Source organism: Phocoena sinus, chromosome 11 (genome assembly GCF_008692025.1).
Source record: "Phocoena sinus isolate mPhoSin1 chromosome 11, mPhoSin1.pri, whole genome shotgun sequence".
Taxonomy (NCBI): domain Eukaryota; kingdom Metazoa; phylum Chordata; class Mammalia; order Artiodactyla; family Phocoenidae; genus Phocoena; species Phocoena sinus.
Window position 1 is genome coordinate 17,163,631 of NC_045773.1, and position 27,119 is coordinate 17,190,749.

The window sequence follows — 27,119 nt, forward strand, 5'->3', positions numbered from 1 at the left end:
AAGCGTTGACGGCAGAGATGGCGGAAGCCGTAAGAATCATTTGCAAAGGGACTGATGCTCTTGTCCACAAGGAATCATCCCTTCATCAACATTTGGCTGCTTCTGAGACACCTGAGTAAGTATCTAATCCATGTCAGAACAAACAGCTACTTTTCTCAGATGACTTGCCACACCAAACGTTTAGCTTCCTACCGTTTGTATTCATGTGTATTACTGTGGTGCCCCAACTTTTCAGGGTAACACCTCTGTCACTATGCTGCATTCACTAGGTCATTCCACAGCCAGCAGAGGACACGGGCTGCCAGCACCGTCTGACGTTAGCAGTGAATGAAAGGCTGCCCCAAACCAGTGGTTCTCAGCCTCAACCCAGTGCAGTTTCACCTCCCGAGGACACTGGCAATGTTTGGTTGACACCCCTGCAGGGGGTGGGGAAGGTAACCACCGGCATCTAACCAGAGATGCTGCTAAACATCCTACAACGCACAGGACAAAATATTACTTGACTGAAAGCAGAAACTGAGAAAACTTGTCCTTAAACTGTTCTTTCTTGTAACCTTTCTGGTTCTCAATTCCCCTATTAAATTCAGCCACTAAATAGTATGCAGGATCTGCCAACTCTGACATTCTAGGAGTCTTTTTTTTTTTTTTTTTCTGACCTCCAAGAAGTTTGCTTCTAAACTTAACCAGCGAGGATGGTTTAGACAGACTTTTCTTTTTCTTGTGCCGAAAGAGGCCAATCCACAGTCCGCTATAGCTTTTCTGTGGCCTCAGCTGTAGCGTTTCATCAACAGCCTCTCAGTTGGCAACAGGGTGGGGATGGGGGGGAACAAGTCTGCAGAGAAGCCTACACCCAAAGTAAGCAGTAATTTCCCATTTATGGTGTATGATGCGCTTTCGTTGTTTCTCAAAACCAGTTTGGTTTGAAGATTATCGCCCTGTTGACACTAGCCCACCTTGTGAAACTGACAGGCCCACACGCCTTTGATGAAAGAATGTGTTTCTTACCCATTATCTGAGAACCTGTGAGCAGCTTAATAAATACACTGAAGGAGGATTTCTGGAACACGCTTATCTGAACAAAGGCCAGTTATATTCCACCTCAAGAACTCGCAAAGGAATGCATTAATCGATTTAAGCAATTAAACGAAAGCCCCTACCACAAACAGACAACAAATGCCACCAACACTGATGAAAGCACACTGTCCAGTGACCTCAGGAAGGCACTGAGAAATCTAATCAGTGACAACTTTTTTTTTTTTTTTTTGCGGTAAGTGGGCCTCTCCCGTTGCAGAGCACAGGCTCCGGACGCGCAGGCTCAGCGGCCGTGGCTCACGGGCCCAGCCGCTCCGCGGCATGTGGGATCTTCCCGGACCGGGGCACAAACCCGTGTCCCCTGCATCGGCAGGCGGATTCTCAACCACTGCGCCACCAGGGAAGCCCAGTGACAACTTTCTAAAGGTCGTTTCAAAACAAGTCATCCTTGTGGACATCAACACAACCCTTTCACTCTGGTGAAACAGTTAAGTAGTGAAGGTCATGGGGCTTTCGCAGCCACATAAAGGAGAGAAGTAAAAGCAATTAGGCAAAATGGGTGCTGTCATGCCACTTTCCAGACCCCAGAGATGCAACTTTTCCACTTCATTCTTCAGGATCTGACAGCACATTCCAAATGAGAATGCCATAGCTTGATTTTTCTTTCTTACCAATGCTGGCTGGATGTTTCTTAGCCATCTAGAGCCTGGGGAGAGGAAAAAAAAACAGAAAACAAAACAGGAAATCCATGGATGATGCTGTGAATTGATCACCTAGGTTGGAATCGCAAAGTATTTCTTCAACACTCAGAACTGTTGCTGAAAACTGCCCTGCTTGAAGCTACCCCCCAGCAGAAGAAAAAAGTCCAGATTCATGGATGGCCACTTCCCAGTCAGGTGGAAATCCATTGAGTAATAGCATCAGCACCACATGGAGGCAATTTTGACAAGGAGATTCTCTGACTCCACCCCACACCTACCCGATCATAATCTGCACGCACATTAAAGTCTGAGAAAGGCTGCTCTCCGGGGCCTTCAGGAGTAGTTTATTTTTTGCCTTCTCTCGGCCTGAATTTCCTCAACTGGAGAATGGAAATATAACAAAGTGCATACATAGGGAAAAAAACCAAACTGAAGGAACGCAGTTCACATGATTGTGGGGGTGATTATGGGGAACTTCTCCAAGTTCTACACTTGTGCGGTTTTTAACGCTGTAAGGGGTAAGACCAGCGTTACTTCTTTTGTAATGGGGGGAAATAAGTTTTAAGTACGACGCTCTCTCACAATATTGTACTGATGATTTTTAAAGGGACCGATTTATCAGGGCCCAGCACAGTGCAAGCCACACTTCAGTGCAGACACTTCAGAGGTATTAGGTGAAGTGAACGGAGCCAGCCCGGCAGCTTCTCCCACCCTGGCAGCCGGCGAGCAGCTCTCGTCCCCGAAAAATGGCCCTCGTAGATTCGCCCTCTGCTTCTGGAAACCTTGGCCTGGCAAACCTCCGGGTCCGCTGAACCTCTGGTGGGACCTGTAGTTGCAGGAGCGTCCCGCAGGCTCTGTAACTTTCCCCGGAATGAAATAAATAAATAAAGACCGTAAATGCTGAGATAGCGGGTCCTGCGATATTTTTCGCTCTCTGTAATCAGCCACAAAAAGAGGAGGCACGGGAGGGGAGTAAAAAGTCGTGATCTGGCCCGGAAGGGGCTCCAGGAAAACTCGTCTGGGCGACAGCAGCACCCTCTGCGCCTAACCTAGTGAGCTTTCTCGGCTGGCATTTTGTCTCCCATAGCGAAAACTGCAGGAGAGCGGAGTGGAGTTTCCGGAGAGAAAGGCTCAGGCTGGCGTCCTGGGCGGGCCAGTCTCCTTGGCGAGCCTCTGGGTCTTCCTACCCTCCTTCGCCACCCGTCCTCCTCCCTTTTGCAGGGGGCGGGCGGGAGGCAGCCGAGGCAGGATGTGCGTGCGCACGCGCTCACGCAAATACGGCTGAGGAGTTCTGTTCCTCGGGCATTTTCCGAGGAAGTCTGGAGCAATTAGGCTCAGTCCGGGGAGAGCCAGCGAGAGAGCGGGCGGCGCAGCCGGCGCGTCTCGGCTGCCTAGCAGGGAAGGAGGGGGCGGCCGGCCGCCCGGCGGCGACCCCGGGCCCCGGCCGCCACCATGGGCTTCGAGCTGGACCGCTTCGACGGCGACGTGGACCCGGACCTGAAGTGCGCGCTGTGCCACAAGGTCCTGGAGGACCCGCTGACCACGCCGTGCGGCCACGTCTTTTGCGCCGGCTGCGTGCTGCCCTGGGTGGTGCAGGAGGGCAGCTGCCCGGCGCGCTGCCGCGGTCGCCTCTCGGCCAAGGAGCTCAACCACGTCCTGCCGCTCAAGCGCCTCATCCTCAAGCTCGACATCAAGTGCGCGCATGCGGCGCGCGGCTGCGGCCGGGTGGTCAAGCTGCAACAGCTGCCCGAGCACCTCGAGCGCTGCGACTTCGCGCCCGCTCGCTGCCGCCACGCGGGCTGCGGCCAGGTGCTGCTGCGGCGCGACGTGGAGGCGCACATGCGCGACGCGTGCGACGCGCGGCCGGTGGGCCGCTGCCAGGAGGGCTGCGGGCTGCCCCTGACGCACGGCGAGCAGCGCGCCGGCGGCCACTGCTGCGCGCGGGCCCTGCGGGCGCACAACGGCGCACTGCAGGCCCGCCTGGGCGCGCTGCACAAGGCGCTCAAGAAGGAGGCGCTGCGCGCGGGCAAGCGCGAGAAGTCGCTGGTGGCACAGCTGGCCGCCGCCCAGCTGGAGCTGCAGATGACCGCTCTGCGCTACCAGAAGAAGTTCACCGAGTACAGCGCACGCCTCGACTCGCTCAGCCGCTGCGTGGCCACGCCGCCCGGCGGCAAGGTAGGTACCCGCCGCCCGCCCCGACCCCCTGCCGGGCTCCTGGGTCCCCGGGGCGCCTCCCAGCCCCTTTGGGCACTGGGGTCCCGGGAGCTGCCCGGGAGCATCTCTGCCTCCCTCTTCTGACACTGCTTGCCAGATAGATCACCGTGAGCAAGGTCGGGGAATCGGCCTAAACTTGGGAACTGTGGTCCTTTGACAGATTAGACTCAGGGTGAAGTATAGCTCCAGCAGCTTCAGGGGTTCTGGAAAGACTCAAAGGAATCCGCGACCAGCGCAGAGTAAGAATCTGTGTGGCTCCAGAGTCAGAAGTGTGCAAAGGCTGTGCTGCAGACCAGCTGGGTGATCCTGGGGAAGTCGCTTAGCCTCTTTGGAGGTTGGGAAACATGGCTCCTGTACACGTGACCCACAGGATAAGATACTGACACACGGCGTGAGCTATACCCATGCACCCTCAGGAGCTCCAGAAAGAATAAAGGGAGCCCACAGCCCGTGTAGATTAAGTTAAGGAGGCTGCCAGAGGAGAGGCCTCTGGAGTAAAAGCTGGATTCCAACCTGGGCTTTGCTGCCAACTAGCCGGCTGACCTTGAGCTAGCAGCTCACGCTCCCTCAAGTTGGAAAGTGTGGCCCTAGAGATGTGACACGGGGGGTGAAACACAGGCCCCTTCTGTAGTATTCCTCCAGGGATTGAAAGAATTCCAGAAAGCAGTAAAGGAACCGCCACCAAATACAAAGTAATAATTGGCAGTGAGGCCTCTGGAATTAGAACTGTTCTGGAATCTGGGCTCTTGGCTAAACAGCTGAGTCATGTTGTGGCTTAACCTCCAGGTGCCTCCGTTTCCCTAAATGTAAAATAGCTTGTTTACCCCCTTCAGGGAGAGAACATGTGAAAAGGATCTAGCACGGTGCCTGGTGGAAAGTCAACGCTCAGCAAGTATCCCCTGCACTTATCTTTAACCTCCTCCCCTTGTAAGGCATCCCCTTGTGCTGGGAGTTGGTGAAATTATAACAGCCACCACTACTGGAGGCTTGCTTTGCTCCAGGCCCCGTTCTAAGCACTTCTGCTTCTCAGCTGTTTCCTTTGTAATCAAGTAAGGGAGGCACGTTGCTTCTCGTTCTGTAGGTGAGGAAAACTCAGGACCAGTGAGACGCGGTCAGATGCCTGAGTCACAGCTTCTAGGTGCCAGAATTGGTTTCTGAACCCACAGGTGACCAAGCTCGCGAGCACTATCGTGTTGCCTCCCAATGTAACCACAGGTGCCATTTACTGAGGGTTTATTATGTACCAGAGACTGTGGCAAAGCACTTTGGAGGCATTCCGTATTTAATCCTCTGAGATGAGAAAGCAGGCTCAGGTCATAGAACTCGTTCAGAGCTGGCATTCAGGTTCTACCTCAGTTGTCCACCTTGGGGTGTTTTGACATTTTGGGCCCCAAAATTCTTTGTTATGGGAGGCAGTCCCGTGCATTGTCAAAAAAAATATGTATATATTTTGATGTTGGGGGTAGGAGTTTTTATTAATTAATTAATTTTTGCTGTGCTGCATCTTCGTTTCTGTGTGAGGGCTTTCTCTAGTTGTGGCAGGCAGGGGCCACTCTTCATCGCGGTGCGCGGGCCTCTCACTATCGCGGCCTCTCTTGTTGCGGAGCGCAGGCTCCAGACACGCAGGCTCAGTAGTTGTGGGTCACAGGCCTAGTTGCTCCGCGGCATGTGGGATCCTCCCAGGCCAGGGCTCGAACCCGTGTCCCCTGCATTAGCAGGCAGATTCTCAGCCACTGCGCCGCCAGAGAAGCCCGCATTGTTAAATGTTGAGCGGCATCCCTAGCCTCTACCCACTGGATACCAGTAGCACCGCCCCCTGCCCAGTGGTGACAACCAGAAATGTCTCCATGTGTTGTCACCTGTACTCTGAGTGGGGCACAGTCACAAGATGAGAACCAAGATTTCCCTGATTGCAAAGGCCACATTTTCACCAGCTGGGGAGGGACATGGGCCATTGCTGCTGCCATTCTGGGGAATGTATTTGCCTGAGGGGCCCCCAGGGGCCTGTGTCTGCTTGTGTGCTTTGCCTCTCCCTGCCCTCTCCCAGCCCCCTCTTCCACAGCGCACACCCGGTCTGCCAGTTTTCCGACTCCCCCCTCCCCACCTCCACCCCATCCTGGCCCCTGGCCTGTCTGTCAGCAGCTGGCCGGCTCTGGGCGAAGGGCAAATATTTACAGCTCTGAGGCTCACCCAGGACCGCACAGGCGTACAAAAGACTGGCGTGAGCTTGCGAGTCACCAAAGGAAGGGGCAAAGCTGGGTCTTCAAGCAGGCGCCGGGGTTTGGGGTGAAGGAGTTTCCGGAGTTTCTCCTGTTTATGCTGTCATCTGGACTTCCTGCATAGTTTTAAGTGATGCTTATTTATAAATAAGCCATTCACTCCCTCAGAGTTTATACATCATTCATTGTGAAGCTAGTTTATTATTTCTTCTTGCCTTTCTGTTTTCTTTCTGGAGTGTTTGGGTAAACTCCGTCTCGGAATCAAAAATATGATACTTGAATCAAAACTGTGCAAGTTTTTGAAGCTCTGTTGGGTGAGTCAGTTGGCTCATCAGGGGCATTAAGCTTAGGGACAAGATGTTGTTGCTTTTTGAGCTTACAGAGAGAGTTTCCTTCTGGAGTTGGAGCGCTGCTTGGGACTTTTATGGACCTCATTGCTGGGCCTGAGGACAGCCAAGAATGGCCTGGCCTGAAAGCTGCACTAGTTCATTTTTCTGGCCTCAGACCCTGGCTGGTCCCAGCCCAGGCCTTAGGGGGAAGCTCCCTCCTTTTGCCTTTTGGTTAACCCTCAGTGGCCCTTGTGGAAAGCTTCTGCTGTTCCAGCGCCTGCCAGACGGACCCCTCCCACTGCAAGCTGTTTAAGAACTTGTTTATTTCATTGGCCAGACTCTCTGCTCCTGCTGGGTACTGTTTATTCTCTTCTAAAAAGCAGAAGGATTTATATTGCTTGGAAACTCGCATGCACAACACTTTTATTATATTTTTTAAAAGTCCTATCATTTACCTCTCTGTTACAAGCTGAAGTAGATAAGAAAGACTCAGAAGATTTTTTCCATACCCTTTCTTCAAGAGCTAGAACTTGTTCCATAAAATAATCTGGCATTATTTAAATAATGTAAGGTTTCGGACTTTTGATACCAGCTGAGCATTTAGCGTTTGGACCTACTTAGGCATTGTTTCTCCTGCCCTACAAGGTGAGCTGGAACAGGTCTTCGCAAACCTTCACATGATTGGGATCACCTGGAAAGCTTGTTAAATCGCACATTCTTACCCTTAGAGATTCTGATCCATCAGGGCTGGTATGGGGTGTGAGGTTCTGCGTTTCTAACAAGCTACCAGTTCATGCTGGGCCACCTATCACATTTTAGGTAGCTACTCAGCTAGACCAAGAGTGTGGGCTCAAGTACAGATATAGATCATGTTGGTCTTCACACAGATCATCGTCTGAACATCCCTTGTGAACATTTTGGGGTTCTTTTTTTTTGTTTGTTTTTTGTTTTTTGCGGTACGCGGGCCTCTCACTGCTGTGGCCTCTCCCGTTGCAGAGCGCAGGCTCAGCGGCCATGGCTCACGGGCCCAGCCGCTCCGTGGCACGTGGGATCCTCCCGGACCAGGGCACGAACCCACGTCCCCTGCATCGGCAGGCAGTCTCTCAACCACTGCGCCACCAGGGAAGCCCCCTGAACGTTTTTTGAAAGACCAGGGTGAAGTTCTAAAACCCAGACTGCCTAGCAGTTACATGACAGGTAACATGGTCCAGAAAGCCTTCTTGAACCAGTCTGAAGCCTCATTCGGGCTACAGCAGACTTGGTGATGCTGTGCTTGAGGATGTTAAAGAGTTGGGCTCCCAGCCTCAGTTTCCTACCCTGACTTGTCCACCTGATTCTAAGAACAAAGGCATTCCACAGCAAAAAAACTTGTTTGGCTTTCTGGGAAAGAGAAAGTTATGGGTGTAACTTTCCTTGGAATTGTTGAGAAACTTGAGACCCAGCCTTGATAGCTTCTGCTCTTTTAGCCCTACTTCCAGTCTGTCGTTAAATCAGGTGGATTATACCTCTTAAACACTTCTTGAATCTGTTCATTGCTCTCCAGTCCCATCAGATGATGACCTTGGTCCAAAGATGATGATGACCTGGGTCAGCGTTTCCTGACCTCAGCACTGTTGAGTCTTGGGGTGAATAATTCTTGGTTGTGGGGAAGGTATTGTGTGCATTATGGGATGTGTAGCGGCATCCCTGGCCTCTACCTACTAGATGTCAGAAGCATGCCTCACGTCGTGACAGTCACAGATAGCTCCAGACACTGCCCTTGTTCCCTGTGGGACAAAAATCAGCCTTGGTCTCAACCCCCATAATCTCTTGCCTAGATCACAGCTGCTCCCTCTATGTATTTTCCTGCTCCCCTCCAGTTACCTGGAGCTGGGAATCATTTCTTAGAAACGTAAATCTGATGTCACTCTTCTTTCAACCTTGCTCTGCCTTGAGTTCCTCTTGGGTGGATATAAGGCCAAGCACACTCTGGGTCCTGCTGGCCTCCACCTGCCTGTACTCTTCTCCCCTTTAGTCTCTCTTCCCAGGTTCACTGGCTTCTGGCAGGTCCGTGAATATGTCCCTGAGCTCCTTCTTGCCCCTGGGCCTTTGCACTTGCTCTTTTTTCTTCTTGGAATAGTCTTTCCAGTTGCTCATTGTTAGGTAACTGGCAAGTTTTCCAACTCTCCCCTTCTAGCCCCTGCCTTTCTGTCAGCACTTAGGGTTTGCTCCTGACTAGATAACCTTTCTATCCTTCCCGTCCCAGCTCAAGCATCACTGCCTGTGGGAAGCCCTCTCTGACCTCACAGACTAGGTCTGGTGCCCTGAGACTCTCACCTTGGTGCTCCGCCTGCATGGCCTTCATCACAGCTGTAACTGAAAAATGGGAAGAGCTGTTCATTGTCTGTGAAGGACAATAAAGGAAGGACCGTGTGTGTGTTCTTCAGGGCTGCGTATCCCGCCACCAGTTCGATTACCATGTACCCTGTGAACTCTCGATATGTCTTTGTTCAGTGAATACATTCAAGATCGAAGGGGCTGTCTTGTCAGCCATCGAAACTTTTCAGATTGCTAACCAAGAGTGAGCTTGTTAGCGCACTCTTAAAAAAGAACGAGTTTTTCCGTGACCTGCAAGTTAACAAAATTGTTTCCAGGTTTGTGGGAGGCATGCTTTTGTTTCCTCAGATCCATTTGTGTAAACTCCCAAATCCCAGAAACGATTTTGTCCATTTCAGAACTCCTGGAGATAAGTGAATCTAATAGACAATTGTATGAAAAGGTGTTCCAGATGTCCACACAGTTTGAAATGTATCTATTAGAATGTTCACAGTTCAGTGTCTTTTCTGTTTCTGAAAAGTGTCAGCAAGTGGCCATTCCATGGTGTATCTTACAGAACAGCCCAGGAATTGTGGGCTGCTGTGTCCATTTCATTTCAGTGATTTATAAAGAAAATTAGGATTTGGCTTACAAATATGTTACCCAGCTACACTGGCTTGAATGCTCATAACCGAATAATTTGAATTGGGAACTCTGTTGCCGTTTATCTGTAAGTGATTCTTTCTGAGTTCACAGATGATGTTTGCTCCTCTGTAAGAATACTTGATGTGAGAGAATCTATTTATAAGGTGGTTTTGTGTTGGCTGTAGACTAAGGAGCTTAAAAGGAAAGGAAGTAACATTCATTGAGTTTAACTGGGTGCCATACACTTAGGGTGCCTTGTGTATGTACACACATTAGCTTCCCCGCCTTATTCATTTGGTAGACCCCTTTCTTTTTTGGTAAGAGAGGAGGATTGTAAAACATTATCAAACAGCTAGGTTAAGGCCAGAAGTTACACAGATTCTAAGTGTAGAGCTGAGATTTGAACTCAGCACCCGACTCCAGGCTGTTACCAAAATAAGAACAGTATTTTCTCCTGAGGCAGAGTCCCCTCCAAAGTCTCATACAGGGTTTCCAAAGGACTCTTACTATACGTGCAAGCACTGCAGGTTAGAGATGTGGGTGCATCTTCAGGAAGACCCTGTGAGGTTAGTACCCACAGCCCATTACCCTTCGTATTGCAGATGGAAAAAGAGAGCCTCCAAAGATTAAACAGCTTTCCCGGCATCATTTTCTGGCTCCGTTTAGTTGGTCTGATGGCTTCAGGTCCATGGTGATGAGGTGTGTTCACCCCACGCTGTAATTCTTGTTTTCAGAGGTCTGAAAGTATACATGCAGTATAAAACAAAACAGGTTCTGCCTGTAAAAGAGAGTTAGAGGAAGAAAGAGAGGAAGGAAGGAAGGAAGGAAAGGAAAGAAGGAAGGGAGGGAAAGGGAAAGGGAAGAAAAAGAAGAGAAAAGAGGTGGTGTCCTGGATGGAATCACGCCTCGTCTCCTTAATTTCGAACCTAGTAAGTTAAAGAGTGGTTGATGGTAGGAAGTAAATGAAATGCTTCCGAATGTGTTCTTTCAGTCCAGCTCCTCACATGCTTACACACTGCGTTTCAGGCGCTGCGATAGGCACCGCTGGGTGCAAAGGGGAACTTGAGCGGCTTTCACCCCTGGATCAGTCAGACACCCACTTGTGCCTTTGAAAACAACACGTCTTGCTGTTCTTTGCTCAGCGAAGCTTTTAGCCGCGGGTCACCTCTGTCCCCTCCAGACTAATGGTGTTCTAATAAGCCTGTTCCAATAAGAAAGGGAAGTGGTGTAACATAATGATTACCCTTGTAAAGAAAATAACTAACAGATGGACCCGAGCGTCCATCTTTCTCCCCTATCCTGTATGTCTGTTTACAGGGAGCCTAAGGGGTGGAGCTGCACGTGGGCCCTGCAGCAGCCCCTTCTCCAGGAGGGGTGGTTGGATGAGCTTTTACCCTGGCAGAGGGGGACGGGTGTGCAGAAATGATTCCTGGGCAGAGGGGTCAGCCCTAGAATTTTGCTGGAAGCTGTTTTCAGGTGCCCTCTGTCTTTGCTGCACGTGGATCAGGAAGGGGGTGAAGCCGCTTTAAGGTTGTGGGTCAGGGTTGGATGTGTCACCAGCAGCTCCAGGGTACCCTGAACTGAGCTGTCGTGTGATGAGTATCAGACCCTGGAGTTGGTGACAGCCGGGCTCCTGTGCTCCTTCTGCCTTGTTGTTGAGCATCTCTGGGAGGATCTTCTAACCTCCTCTAAGCCTTAATTGCCTCATCTCCAAAATGGGGTAATGCTAATAGGACTGGCATTAGGGTTAGATGATGAACGCAATGTGTACAGTAAGGCTTACCAAGCATTTGTTGAACATTTATTAAGTGAATGTTTATTCAGTACCTATAGGTTTAGGGATGTTCTTCAAGTAAATCACTGAGGAAACATTAGAAATTGGAGATGGTTTAATAGAGAAGAAGGAAAGGGATTTTTACTCGAAGGATTACAGGCTCGTTGCAAGCCATGGAATGCCCTTGGGTGACCAGAATCTCTGTCTTTCTCTTTTCTGACTGCTTGTCAGTGCTGGAAACTTTGTGAGAGAGGGATATTCAAGTCAAGTTCACTGCATCTGGGTAGCAACTCTGAGCTAAGGTGTATAGGAGGAGGCTAAAGGCGCGAATAAGATGAGGTTACTGTGTGTTTACTTGAATTTATAGTCGTCCAACTGCAGTTAACAAAGGTAAAGAGGGATGGGCCAGGCCAAGCTCCCACCTTCCTGTAGGTGACAATGTAGGACTTCGCAGCTGGGTGGCCTTTGCTTTGTTGCCGATTTGGACAAGAAAATGCTCCAGGGTAATTGGATGATCCCATTTCAAAAACTGACATCACCTTGTAGTCCGTCAAGTGGAAACGTGAAAATGCTGCAGCGCCTTGATTCGGTTTGTTGTCGTCCGTGTGTTGGTGAAAGCGTCGCTTGTGGGCGTTCACCAGAAAAACAGCTGAGCGGATGATAAAAATGAGAGATACAGACTTGAAGTCAAACTCATGGAAATAGAGAAGGAGACTGAGGGATTTCTTAGGTTATCTAAATATAGCAGCAGATTTAAAATATGTGTATATATTTGGCCTCGGGCAGCACTGACAATCTTAATGTCTTAGGTAATTTTTCAGAAACATCTTCTTTGGCTGTGGATGAATATATCCCGTTCTGTAGATATTATGGCTCCATAAAAGCTATACTTTTGCTCCTTTCTGCCAGTTTCCCTTGCCCTTTGTCTCTTTTCATCCTCTCTGCACCTATTCTGGTGACAGATAAACGCTGCTAATACTTCAGTTGACTGTCTCATCCGTTTCCAATTCATTTTCAAGCATCATTCCCACGACTGCCTTCAGTCTTAGACTTGAACAGTTTTCCCCTTCTGTTCTTCCTCCAAGAATCCCTTCTTTTAGAACTGAAGTTGGAATTACAGGGAGGGCTTGGTCCAAGCTGCTTCCCCATTAAAAACATAGTTTGACCAACGAAGAGGACAGAAGCATCTTGGTGCAGGGAGAGAAGGCATCCCCATTCTCTTTAGGACAGAATTTCTGGCAGCCATCTCTGCCTCCTGGTCCCCCCAGCCCCGCCCCTCCACATTTTTGCGCTCTCTTGTCACTAGTCAACAGACAGAGCTGTTTCCCAGCTGTGCGAGTCTCTGGGAGCTTTGCATAATCTGAGGCTGAGAGGTGTTGTCACCCCAGATACACAGACTAGTGGTCAGTCGATTACAGTTCTCACAACCCGCCTGGCAGCTTTCCAGTCTAGCCCGTTCTCGGCTACAAGTCCCACAACAGCAATAATCAAGGAACACCCGTCCCTGGGCGGAAAGGAGTTTTTAGAAAGAATCCACATTGACAGCGGCCTGATGGACTTTGGGGGCTGCCACACCGCTTAGGAGATGGCTGGCGTCCAAGCTTCTGAGGCTGGATTGTTCGGAGGAGAACAGTGACAGAGTGATGCTGAAAGGAAGAGGGACTCTACTATAGAAGACAGTTTGCATTCTTGGACTTAAAAACAGCCACCATAAGGTGTCTTTTTGACAAAGTACATTTGAGTTCTGCTTTTTCGCTGTGGCTTTTATCCGCCACCCCCGCCCCCAAAATTCTTGTCCAGTTAGACCTTGAATGGAGCAGATTACAAATTGGGTGATTTTAACACTGATGGGTAGTTACATGTTTGAATATGATAGCCAAGCTTATTTTAAGCAGAATCTAGTGTATGTTCCTGAACTTGGAGCTTCTATTTCTGCTTGTAACTTAACTGGCTGTGGATGGCTCATGCCACACCCACTTCTCCAGGGTTACTCTCTCTCTGCCCTTTCTCAATCCTAAAGACCTAAGCATCTCCCAAGGAGACCCTACACTTCACTAGGGGCCTGACTGTCCGCTAGATTTGGATTCTGGGGTAGAGACAGGGTGCTGAGCATCTGTTAGAGCTTCGTGCCCCTTCTCCCAAGAAGGCAGTGCTGGCACTGGACTCCAGAATATGAAGGCATCTTCCTTCTCCATCCCCCACCCCGGGCTCTTGGTGAGAGCGCCTCTCCCTCCTGAGTCCTGGCTCGGAAGGGAAGAGACCCTGCCATTCAGGAAGAGGGTGGCTCTAGGAAAAGCTGCCAAGGAGGTGCTATCTCATTTCCATTTTTGTTGTTTCTTTTGTTTTCTTTTTGTTTTCTTCCCAGCCCATCAAGACTCACTCATCCGATAGAACTGGGAGGTGTCCAAGTGTCTCAGCAAATACCTGGGTATCCTGTGCCCCACACTCCTCCCTCCACTGTCCATATCCAAGCCCACACTTCCTTGGACTTGATGTTTCTCCTGTCCTGTTGCGAGCCACCATCTGTTCCCCCACCCCCTTTGCTCCCAGGGCCATCTCCCTCCAGGCCTGGGGTGTCCTGTGTCCGATTTCCCCTCCTCGTGCCTCACAGCCGTCTGATCAGCACCCTTTGCCCGTGCCATCTCCGTGCCCCCGAAGGTCCACGCCGAGCTGCTCCCCCCGTGTTCTTTATCATGTCTCTCTCCCACTACCTCCAGGATAAACTCTGTCTCCTGGCACTTGTGCAGTCCTCCAAGAATGTGCTGCTCTTTTTCCGGACTTGGGGAAAGGAGGAACGTGCATGTGGATGTAATAGCTCCCATCAGATGGCCAGATGTTGGGATGAATGTACAACTGTCTTTATTTCCTTAACTTCAGGCCTCAGCTCTCCCAAACTTGCTGTAGACTAAGTTAACTGAGGATTAGACATTCTTCATTTCCAGATTTTTGTAGCAGAGTCATTTATGTGGTTAAACAGCACCATGGCCTCATTGCTGAGATGTGCTAGCGTCCGGCCCACCCTGTGCTCTGCTTGTGTTTGGAACCCTTGCTATTGGCCAGGCCTTGTACGGGGGCACTAGGCAGTGATAGTCTATCTCATTCATGTTTCGAGAAGAAACCATTATTATCCTCATTCTAAGAATGAGGAAACTCAACTCAGGTTCTGACTGTGAAGTCCAAGATCTTAACCATCACCCTGTTCCTGTCAAAGGTATAGTATTCTTATGACACCCTTCAGGGTATAGTAGATACTCTGATCTTTGCCACCGTTATTGCATAGTCCAAAGAAGCCTTGCTTAAAACTCTGATTACAAAGCTAATTAGATGTCTAATCCTTCATGACATTTTAATGTGAAAGCCGTGTCTTTTTAGGCAAAGGAATTTGGGGTAGGGGGCACACGTTTACCAGCCCAGGAGGGACAGCATGGGTGTTGGAGTCCTGTGGACCTGGGTTCCAACCCTGCCCCTCCCTCTTGGACCCACGTGATCTTCAGCAAGTGTATGCATTTCTGGAGCCTCAGTTTCTCAGGTGTAGAGCATTGATATAATACGTGCCTCCCAAGGCCGATGCTACGGTTATTCAGTTGTTTTTGTGAAACAGAGCTCTTTCTTTTTTTTTAAATTGGTATATATATATTTAAAAATTTTATTTATTTATTGGCCGTGTTGGGTCTTCGTTGCTGCACGTGGGCTTTCTCTAGTTGCGGCGTGCAGGAGCTACTCTTCCTTGTGGTGCGCGGGCTTCTCATTGCCGTGGCTTCTCTTGTTGTGGAGCACGGGCTCTAGGCGCGCGGGCTTCGGTAGTTGCGGCACGCAGGCTTCAGTAGTTGTGGCTCACGGGCTCTAGAGCGCAGGCTCAGTAGTTGTGGTGCATGGGCTTAGTTGCTCCATGACAGGTGGGATCTTCTCGGACCAGGGCTCGAACACACTTCCCCTGTATTATTGGCAGGCGGATTCTCAACTACTGCACCACCAGGGAAGTCCTCGTTCCCTTCTTTTACTATACCAAGCCACTGAGAAAGCTTCAAAGCATGGGTTCTGATAAACTACCAAAACACAGCAATATAGGTTAAATTTTCCTTTGGATGAACAGTGTCACTTATTAACATAATGTCTGTGAGCAGCCGGGAACACAGTATTGATGAGAGCCTTTATCCTTATTCCACTTGTTCATCTCTTCACTCAGTGCGATATAATTGAATGAGACTCATTTAAATGCTCTGGATCTGATGCATTTTGAACCCAGGAACAGGTTAAATAATTAAGCAGGAAGTAAGGTTAACCTGTTAAACGTGGTGTTGTGTGAAGCCTGGTGTTTAAATTCTCTATTATTTCTTCTGAAGAATGAGAAATTCAATGAAAGTATTGATAGTTAAGGTTGCTTGTGAGAAGGGGAGTGGAAAGGAGATATCAGGATCAAGCTCGGGGTGTCGGAGAAAAGGAAATGACCTTCGATCATTAGATGGAGAAATGAAAGGAATTTGGCTCAGACGGAGCTTTTCTCTTCTCTGTCATTGCTCCCGGTATCATGTGTTGAATCTTCCACATGATGGCTCAGTCCTGTAAATTAGTCCTAAAATAGGCAATGTCACCTAAAACCTGTGTCTCTCTGTCCTGGACAACAGACTGGGTCAAGACACTTCTAGAAAAGGAGAACCTCCTTTCTTTCTTCCCTGGGATTGATTGCATCTGGCAAGGAGGTGTAGACAGTTAACTTGATTGTTCTTTGCACATTGCTATTTGGCTGAGGAATCTTATTTCAGGCATCGTCTCGGTTGGTCTCCACTGTCCCTGGAGAGAGATCTCTGAGTTTGGGACCAGACCTAGGTGTCTTTGGGCATCTCAGGTTGGGTCTTCTGGAGATAAATAGTTCACTAAAGAGTTTGGAGTTCTGTTCTGAAACTGGTTTCCTGGGTAAGACCTCCTACGATGAGTTCCTTTGTGGAACTTTTTGGAACTCCAACAAGGGAACGATCTTAGGCGAGACCAAATATGTTGCTAGTCTACGTGGCACTCTTTTCTATGTTCCACACGAAAAGGGAGTTAGTGTAGACAGTAATTAAGGTCTAGAATGGGAGATCATCGGTTTAAATCCCAGCTTGACCTCTTAGTAGCTCTTTGACAAGGGACAGCTTTCTTTCTTGTTCTCGGTCAGTCTTCCCACCTGTATCATGAGGGTGGTAATAGTGCCAGTTGATAACATTGGTTGGATTATTAAATAAAATAAAGCACTTAAGTGCTCAATATAATTTCTGGCACATGAAGAGCCAATAAAGGTTAGCTGTTATCATTGTTAATGCAGTGCAATGAGATTTCTTTATTTTTCTTTCATTTTTTAGAAGAATAAATAGTTGTCACAGTCGATTTAAAACTGGTCTGTTTTAATCATTTGGCTGTGCATTCTCCTTTGTGCATCATTTGAGCTTGTTCAACCAGAGACATCTGCCTTGGATTACTGTGTGACTGTACAGTGTCTATCCTTGATTAGTTATGAAAGCCAGAAATGTAAGATATGTATGATAACTCTCTCAAATTCCCATGTATGTCTAACTTTTTCACCTCTCTAAGATAACAAAGCAAGAAATGGAGTTAGCAACATTTTCTGTTTCCAAGGCAGAGAGATATAAACTCTTTCAGTTTGCACATCATTGTATTTACATCTCAAAACTATTAGGGTGATTCTGAAGTTCTTTCCCTTAACATAACAGCAGTGAATATTGTTGCCTCTTCTCTTATTGCAGGTCAAATGAACAATAAAGATTGATAGCACTGATAGATGCTCTGGGTGGTGGTGCTGTGAATAGGACTTTTTTTTTTTTTTAAGTTCATAAATAGGTTGTCATGACTGAGGCTCTGCTGTTTTTTTGTTAAAGTACAGTAGCTTGATAGAGGCTCGCTTCTTTTATATTTACCTACTGTATTTTCTGCATTGAGTAAATGGTGCTGCAGAAATGAAGATTTTGTTGTGTTCTTATAGGACACCCAGTTCTTTCATCAGAAACTGCTTTTTTCTACTAATAAATTATCATTTTTTTTTTACAGGGTTTTAGTAATTGATGCTAAAGCTTCTATGGCATTTTTGAAAATATTTTGAATTCTGCTATACATGAACTAGTCATGAGAAACAGCCGTTGTTGCTAAGAACTTTAAGCGCTTGCAGATAGTTTTACACATTAAGACCCGTTAGGTTTTTTTTTAGAAACTTTAATCTTTATTAATTAATTAATTAATTATTTATTTAATGTCTTAGGTCGTGCCCTGCCCGGCATGTGGGATCTTAGTTCCCTGAACAGGGGTTGAACCTGTGCCCCCTGAATTGGGAGCATGGATTCTTGACCACTGGACCACCAGGGAAGTCCCTGAGACCCATTAGTCTTTAGTGTGTGTGTGTGGCTGTGTTACATACAGTTTTCCTCGCCAAATATGGAACAGTGTTTTACATTGACAGCTATAGCAATAAATGAAGCAGTGCTCCAGAAAAACCACTGGGCACTGCACAGTTGGCAAGAGTGGATTTCTTTGCCACCGTGGAGGTCGAATAAGATATTTGCATTCATGTCATTCACATGTTGCCATTTGTTTCCCCAGCAGAAATAGAAAGCGCAGGTTTCATCAGGAAGCAATAAATAGCAGAATAAAACCTCTTTGTGATGAGCTGTCAGTGCTGTTTTTGAGAAGCGTGAAAAACAGTACCGCATTTAAATGATACCCTGTTTAAACAGAAAACAGGAGTGAAGCAATTGTAAATTTATAGCCAGTACATGTGGAGTTTTGCATACCATTCAGGTAGTTGGAACTGTTTCAGAGGTGTATCAGCAAGTTTAATATTTATGTCTAAGCCTATTAAGTGATAGTTTGCACAGAAGGTTAAATCTATTTTTATTTATCTATCTGTTACTTGAGCGTGTTGGTTGGGGTGCCCTGGCATCTCCATCCTGTTTGACTGTTGAACGTTGCGCCTCTGAGACCTGCTGAGGCCATTTCTGCTTGGTTGATTTAAAGGGGCTCACGTGGACACCCCCCCCCCCCCCACCTTAAACAGAGTGTTTTCTGTTGAGCACTCTGCATCCCCTCAGGACTGGACAGTCATTACTTTGTGAAAATGCCCCCTCCCCCCTTTTCAGTAAGATTCAGGATTTTTCTTTTTCCCACCCATGTTTGCATCTGACTTTTCAAGAGCCATTTTCCCCCCAAGTCTTCCAAACACAGATGACTACTGATGGGCCGTACGTGCACACAGACTTCCGAGGGGATTGCTGTTGGAACCTTTCACGACATAACGTGAATGCTGCTGTTGACAGTGGTTGAGAAACAGACAGACAGTAGTCATCTAGACAGCCAGCTTGCGCTGGGCTGGCCATAGGAAAGATGGCGTTTGCAGACCAAGGTGTCACTGAGAGAAAATATTCATTACACGTGTCTGGACATCTCCACATGTTCTTAAGTGATCGCTCCAGGGTTAGATGGTGTCAAGAAATGTTTGTAACCTCTTCAGCACAGGACAGAGTTTCATCATGGGCCCCCAAAGTTCTCCCTGGTTAAACTTCCCTAGAGACATAGGATTTTTAACGCTCAGCAGCCCATGAGTCCACTTAGATAGAAAGAAAATTCCTCCCATTTTTTTCGCTGTTTGTAAATAAAATTTTGAACTCATTTGTTCCGTGCAGGGTGAAGAAACAAAAAGCCTGACTCTTGTCCTGCATCGGGACTCCGGCTCCCTGGGATTCAATATTATCGGTGGCCGGCCGTGTGTGGTATGTTAATTGCTGAAATGGGTTTTTCTTGTCCCTCATGCAGCTGGAAGAGGGGTCAGGGTTTGGGGGGCGAGGGGTAGGAGACCTTGGTCACTTCATTCTGCTCTTATTAGAGTTAATTGTGTATCTAACATCTTCACGCTCAGGGATTTTTATTATCTTTTTTTTTATTGAAGCATAGTTGATTTACAATGTTGTGTTAGTTTCAGCTGTACAGCGAGGTGATTCCGTTTGGGGGATTTTTATTTCATTGTGGTCTCCTAATGTAGCATTGTCCTAGTCATACAATAGCTCATCTTAGCTGTTGAGCTTTGGGGATGCGTGTCTGGTTGGGTAGCAGTTGAGCTGAGGCACGTCGCGTGAGACGTGTGCAGTTGGACGGAGTGACTTTGCTAGACTGGGGGCTCTGAGACTGGCCATGTGATCGGGGCTTCTGCTCTGTCTGCCCTTCATCAGTCAGGGGCAGTTCCCCCATTTGTGGCATAGTGCATCCCATGCTCTTTCTTCCCTCGGGAGCTGTTCACCCCATTCATCATGATCCTCTCCTCCAGCAAGGAGAGACTGAATTCAAATCTGTCAATTTAATTGCAAAGAAAATGTCTGCTAAGAGGGCTCGGGGGGGCGGGCAGAGGATGTGTCTTTGGATCTCACCTTTCACGCTGGATTGCCCGAGTATGTGTCATCTCTTGCTCTTTTTTTGGGCTGACCCTTTCGTTGTTTGTTAGCTTTGAAGGAAAATTGTCAAGGGAAGGGAAAAGAAAATCAGATTCACTCATTCAACAAATAAGTATTGAACACAGGCTGTTTGCTAGGGGCTTGGAGATACTGGCCAGGGAGACTGGGTCCCTGTGGTCATTGAGTTTATGTCCTGGGTGATACTGGGCAGGAAACAAGGAAATACAGTAATTACAGATGGGAGAAGTACAATGAAGGGTAAAAAGTGGGAGGATGGCATGTGGTAGCTACCGAGGAGCAACGGCCATCATTGGCTAGAGTAATCAGGAAAGAGAAGAAGGGATATTAAGGCGACTCCTAAAGGATAAGAAGATGTCAGCCATCCAGCTGTGGTTAATGTTTGCCCCCTCCTTCATGAAGCTCAAGTCCAGATGGAGGAACTGATGAGTTAGGAGAGGAAGGCACTGTTCTCACTGATACAGGCTGTGCCTGGGTCCCGCTAAAGATGCCTGGGGGCAGCGCAGTGGGGGGGGGGCCATTAACCGTAGGGAAGGAGGCCTCCTGGGGCAGGGCCATTGGAGCTGGGTTCTGAAGGATAAGCAGGAGTTTGCTGGATCAGAGGGTCCATATATAATACGTTTAGTTGAGCAGTCTTAACTGTAAAAAAAAATATATATATTGAGCATATTTAGTTAGCTACAGATTATAAATATATTGACTACTGAACCAATGTTACCTGTCTTATAAAAGTTACATGCAAAAGAGTCATTTTAAATTGTGAAGTTAAAATATGAATATGATTTTTAAAATGCTTTTTTGTCATTCCAATGTGTTGCATTGCAAGTACCCATCTTTGAAGACCACTGAGCTAAAAGAAAGTGGACGGACCCAGGGAAGCCCAGACAAGGACAGGAACAGAGTTGAGGGGTGGCAGGAAGTGGTCAGAAGGAGGCTGGAGAAGCAGAGGCGGGTTATGATTAAATTCCCTTTGCTTTTAGCCAAGGCCACATTTTCTTGCAAGAAACTTCCACACCATTTATTGCAAGAAGTGACAGCTTAGCTGTAGGTGATACGTAGTCATTAAAATGATGAACTAATACATTATCTGCCTTATAAAACATACTTAAAAAAGCACCCTTCTAGACAATGAGGAGAACGAAGGTGGGCAGGGGTAGGGGCCGGTCCCACTTGGCTGGGCCCCAGCACTGTGCACACACCCTTGTGTTCCTTCCATCGTCTCGAGGGGTTTCTTAAGAAACTAACATTGTGGGCTTCCCTGGTGGCGCACTGGTTAGGAATCCGCCTGCCAATGCAGGGGACGTGGGTTTGAGCCCTGGTCCGGGAGGATCCCACATGCCGCGGGGCAACTAAGCCCTTGCGCCACAACTACCGAGCCTGCGCTGTAGAGCCCGTGAGCCACAGCTGTTGAGCCCGCGTGCCACAGCTACTGGAGCCCACGTGCCACAGCTACTGAAGCCCACGTGCCTAGAGCCTGTGCTCCGCAGCAAGAGAAGCCACCGCAATGAGAAGCCCGCGCACCGCAACGAAGCGTAGCCCCCCGCTCGCTGCAACTAGAGAAAGCCCGTGCGCAGCAACAAAGACCCAACGCAGCCAAAAATAAATAAATAAAATAAATTTATAAAAAACAAAAATCCCAGCAGGGTTTTCCTGACACTCATTTAAAAAAAAAAAAAAAGGAAACTAACACTGTGTCAGGCTGGGACTTTTCACTTTCCCCCTTTTCCAGTTGACTCAGATCCTAGATGGCATGTCCCGCTGCTACTCTGATTCAGTTCTTGCTGCCAGGGGTCAGGCTCTCCAGCTCTGGGAGGGCGTGAGGGAGCCAACTGGGGCTTGACTGGCTCAGTAGTTGTCCCTAGGAAACACCAGGACCGGACGGACCCAAGTTCTCCAACTTACCATCAAGAACGTCTTTTGCCGTTTGGCACAAATAACAGAGAGTTGACTGTACTTGTTTTTTGTTTCTTTGTTTTTTTTTTTTGCGGTAGGCGGGCCTCTCACTGTTCTGGCCTCTCCTGTTGCGGAGCACAGGCTCCGGACGCGCAGGCTCAGCGGCCATGGCTCATGGGCCCAGCCGCTCCGCAGCATGTGGGATCTTCCCGGACTGGGGCACAAACCCTCATCCCCTGCATCGGCAGGCGGACTCTCAACCACTGTGCCACCAGGGAAGCCCTGTACTTGGTTTTTGTTCATAATTTTTATTCCTCCTCTCCATACCCATCATTACTAGTTTTAAGAAACAACTACCGTAAACGAAGATGCATTTCACTTTTAGATGTTTTAGAAGTTTCTGCAGCCAAAAGCACCCAAACTAGGAAGATCTCTTCTGCACACACCAAAGCGTATATAGAAGAAGGGAGCCTGATGTTTGCAAAATGCCTGAAATGGAGAGGCAAGCCTACGGCTTGACAATTGTTGGACAGCCGACTATGGGAAAGCCCGAAAAGATGGTGTTTAGTTTCTGCACCTCCCCAGGGGTGAAGGGATGCTTCCAGCCTCACTAGAATGCAGTTGTTGTTTTTTTTTTTTTTCTCAGACTTACCAAAGAACATGTTTTAGGTCATTTTCTTTTTCCTTTAAAAAAAGTGATTTAAGCACAAACCAGACTCAATTTTGTAGCGTTCAAAAGCGTTCTCAGTTTATGTGGTCTTTTTGCAAGAACTCCATGCATGGCCCTGGGGAGGAAGATTGAATTCCATATGCATGTGTTTACCGTTGTGTTTTTAAAAACTTGTCCTGATTAGCAGAAACAGCAAAGGGAAACCTAAATGGATTCTTCACTGTTGCCTGGAAATCTGGCAGGTCATTGAGAACATGCTAAAAAGCCAGCATAAGCAACAATGCGCACTCATTGTCAGTTACTGGAAGTAGAACGCTGTGTGAATGACGTATGTGTTTCCCAAGGAATTCCTGTGTTGGATGCTTGGTTGGGTTGTGACATAAGCGCAGCCGGGGGCTCTGACATAAGGCTTTTCATTGCATGATGCAGTACGTGATGCTCTTAGCAAAATCGTATCACGCATTCATGAGTGCTCGTATCCCTAAAGAAACAGCCCCCAGTCTGGTGTATCAGACCTTTACCTTCAGCCTTTGGCAAATATACTTCATTGTCAGGCACCCCTGGGATGAAAACAGTCCCTTTCATTTTTTTGTTTCTCAAGCCAACAAAAGCAAACAAATCCTAATTCATCTTGGTTCACCTTGGTGCATAGCTCTACCTTAAAATGTGTTAGGAGAGGAGCCAACAAACAAAGACTAAAGAGATGGCTCTTAAGAGAAAAGTCTCGCTATCAGGGATGGGCTTGATTGGTTTTTTTTTTTATTTTGTGCTTTCTGTATTTTTTGAATTCTGTTACCATCCCCTACCACTGTCTTTATTTAAGCTCAGTTGTGGTGTTTGCTCTTGCCTGTTCCTCTCTGATTTTTGCTTGGACTTTCTGACGCTCCTTAAGAAAAATGACTTGTGTACGATGTATTTTTCTGCAAAACAAGCCAAAGCCCAAATCCCATCCCCTTTTTCCCCCCTTCCTCCCCAGCCAAGAAATGCAAAACAGTTAAATCAGAGTAAACACAGATCCGTTTTCATTTGATATATTGACATCATCCCTTAGGGAGCTCAAGCTTGTCCATAAATCCTTTGTGGTCCATTGAGACTCTTCAGGTTCCTCTAGTGGAATATTCCCATAGCCTGGAATGTTGGAATTCATGTGTATTTTTGAGACTTTTCTCAATGGGAGACAGCACTGCACTTAGAGCTTGTATAAGAGAATCAACCTATCCTTAGTTTGAAAGTGACCTATGCCACTTTTTAGCTGTGTGATCTTAAGTAGGTTACTTAACCTCTCTGTCTCAGATTTTTTCCATCTACGAAATGGATAATAATATTACATACCAGTTGTGGTTATTATGAGGATTAAATGGCGGACAAAGTACGCTCACTACGTACTTGGTACCTAATGTGTGTTCAGTAAATAGAAGCTGTTGCACTGCTTTGTATCTGATATAGGCACGTAGGGAGCTACACAGATGCCTTGGGAGTCGTGCATCATTAGTAGTGGCTGTGAGAGAGAAAGGAGGCTCGTAGAAATGCAGACAGTGAAGGCCTGAGCGGAGTGCTGTGATGCTGGCCAGGGGTGCCTTTGGGGGCCGGTTGATCCAGCACGACACCCACAGACTTGCAGACCCTTCTGTCTTGGAAGAGTGTTGATAGAATCCAGATGGCAGTGAGAGACTTATCTTTGTCTTGTGGGGATAAATGTTGGGAAGAACACTTAAGGTTCATTTTTGCTTGTGATTTTGGTGTCTTTTGAATCATATCTATAACATTATATAGTGTGTCTGTGTGTCTTTGTGAGAAGCGGGGGAGGGAGGGGAGAGAAGAGGTGGAGAATGTGCATTTTCCCACCCTTGGACACTGATGTTACACTTCACGGGGTAGATGGAACCACTTTAAAGCCATGTCTCTCCTTCTTTAGAATATAAATTTGTTTTTGTTGTTGTTTTGCAGTTTAAAGAGGAAAATGTTGTATTTTCATAATTATTTTTTAACAAATGGAATTTGGTGTATTTGCATGTAGAGAAATTAGTAGTGAAGTAGATCTTACGGCGTTATGTCAGGGAACTTGCCATGATGGTAGATTTTGGAGTTTTTGTGGAACATCCTGAACTTACTTCCCAAATGCTTTTTGTTTGGAAACAACACATGCTTTTGCCATTGCATTTATAAATCCATCTGTTAATCACGAGAAATTTAATCCACACACTTGGAGAGCATTCATCCCAGTGCTATTTGGAAAGAAGTTCATGAACAAGCTGTGAGGGTTTTTTTTTTTTTTATGAGTTTGTTGGAGCTTTTTGATTTTAGATAAAGGGAGGACTTTGAGCATGGAGCTGTCTTCTTTCCCAGAAAGTTTCAGTCCGGACTTTGAAAGATCTAAAGGAATTCAAGAAGATTGGCGATCAGAATTTATTCGGAAGCGGGAGGGGTCATGGTGGGCTTTTCTGATGCAAATCAGAACAAAGATCAAACGCCTATTTTCACCATCAGATTATTGGATATTTAAAGGTTTTATAATACTCTGTGCTTGTGGGGATATGAGAATACACTCTGTCTAATGAGCTGTAAGTACAAGCTCTCTGAAGGATAGTTTGGTGACGTCTATCAAATACACGTACCCTTTGACCCGGCAGTTCCATTGCTAGGGATTTGCCCCGATATATACTAGCAAAGATATTTCAGAATACAGATAGAAAGGAATTAGAGGTGACCCAGTCTCTAAGAGCAACAGCTGTAACAGTGCTGATTATCCCTGTGTGGGGTTACTGTCCAGTCACTTAAGGGAGTGAGGTAGACAGTGGGCCTGATGGTGAAGAATCTCCAACCAGGCACCCAAGAACGTGCGGAGCATAATCCCATTTCTGTGTGTAAGAAAGAAAGAAATACATTAAAATGTCTTGGAAAGGATGGATAAACTGCCACTCCATGCAGTGAAGGGGTAGAAGGACAGTGGGTTAGAGATGGCAGGGGCTTGTCATACTATACCTTTTGGTATGGCTTGACTTATTTGATCACGTTACTTTTCGTTTAAAACAGAAATTGGGGGAAACAGCTGGCTTTTACCCCCTTGCCACTTGTGCCACCAGCAGGAACCCATTACTGTTTTAAGAGTGTAAGCTTGATTTTCATGATCAACTTAATGCCTAGCGTTCATGTGTGTGTTTCTCTTAACCCAAAGGACAACCAAGATGGATCGTCCAGTGAAGGGATCTTTGTCTCCAAAATAGTTGACAGTGGACCTGCAGCCAAGGACGGAGGCCTGCAAATTCACGATAGGATTATCGAGGTATGTGGACACTGCCAGGGTCTTCTATAGGCCGAATGGCATCCCGTCTTCGTCCGGCTCAAGGCAGGGTGTTCGGTGGGGCAGGGAGGCCTCAGCTGGTGACTCTTGAGGCGCAGGAGTCAGACCTCTCCGATGGTGTGGGACCAGACTGGGTGCCGATTGCCTCGCTCTTAAGCCTTTGTTCATGTTCAGTGCAGAGAAGCCAGATTACGAGTGGCTTATTCACGATTTGGCTCTTGCCACGCGGCCGCGCATCTGTTTTGCGTTCTTCGGTTAGAGCCTCGTGTGAAAACCACTGGGGAGTCGTGTGTTAGTTAGAACCAGATGAGCGGTCCCTGTGGTGCAAATGGTGACTCTCTTCAGATCGGTGACCAGGGAGGGGATCGTTGTGTCAGCTTTGGAATCACTGTAACGTCCGCAGAGCTCACAGCACACAGTTATTTCTACATACCCCTCTTTTATGCGTGTCTTTTCTGCCTGTTGTCACTTGTACTAGTTGATTGTCCGGGGACGTGCAGGCAAAGGTTGATATTCAGGACGGTCACTCGTCTCATCACCGACTTCCTCGTTTTCAATTTTCACGCATCATTTTAAACTTTTACTTAGGGGCTTTATAGATTTTCACCGGGGGAGGTAGGTAGCTCCCTCCGCCCCGCCACAGGACACTTTGGAATAGGGTCACACAGTGTCCTAGCATGCTCCGAGTTGCTGAAGGGGAAAGAGTGATTCATGGCCTGCTTGTGTGGGCTCCTGTTGCAAAGTTTGATACAAAAGACTATATTTTGCTGGTGGTTTTGACTATGTTGATTGCTCTTTTAATGGGTAAATATATATATATATATATATATATATATATATATATATATATATACACATGGGCTCAATTTGTTGGCTCTCCTATGAGGAAAAAATTAAATACGAGAATCCAGGATGAGTTGTTGAAGCCCATAAGAGACTCAACCATGGGCCGTAGCCATAATATAGCACAGGAAACTGGAAAAATGGCACTGTGACCACTGGATGTTTTATGTTCCAAACACACATTTGCATAGCATCTATATTTCTTGAGTATATTTGTGGTCTCTTTCAAACCTTGGACCGAGTGGGAACTCTGACCATGGGATGAGCCACGAGGGAAGTTCCCGTAACCCGCCGGAATGTGGCCATGTGCTTCCGGGGGAGGGAGCGTTGGGGAGAGGATGACAGAGTCTCGCTTTTCTGGTCTCATTTGGATGAATTCTGCAATGTGCAAAGCAGTACACTTCAGGTCAATTTATATCCTTAGGGGAACAGACGGTTATATCTCCCCAAGAAAACAAACTGAACGAGTTAGGGTGTAAGAGTTACTTTTCTGAAAGAGTGGATGCAGTGTGACAGTTTACATATTAAAAGGATACTTGGGGGCTTCCGTGGTGGCGCAGTGGTTGAGAATCTGCCTGCTAATGCAGGGGACACAGGTTCGAGCACTGGTCTGGGAGGATCCCACATGCTGCGGAGCAACTGGGCCCGTGAGCCACACCTACTGAGCCTGCGCGTCTGGAGCCTGTGCTCCGCAACGAGAGGACGCGATACTGAGAGGTCCACGCACTGCGATGAAGAGTGGCCACTGCTTGCCAC

The 27,119-nt window shown here is 47.5% G+C and overlaps 1 protein-coding gene across 1 annotated transcript in view; it reads left to right on the plus strand.

The window, feature by feature from the left end:
* Window positions 1-3,055: 3,055 nt before the first annotated feature.
* Window positions 3,056-27,119, plus strand: part of PDZRN3 (PDZ domain containing ring finger 3) — a 248,479-nt gene continuing 224,415 nt past the window's right edge. The window contains exons 1-3 of the mRNA XM_032647901.1: window positions 3,056-3,908; window positions 18,877-18,963; window positions 25,395-25,502. Coding sequence (XP_032503792.1) covers window positions 3,186-3,908; window positions 18,877-18,963; window positions 25,395-25,502 — 918 coding nt within the window. The 5' untranslated portion in view covers window positions 3,056-3,185. The remainder of the gene's footprint in view (window positions 3,909-18,876; window positions 18,964-25,394; window positions 25,503-27,119) is intronic.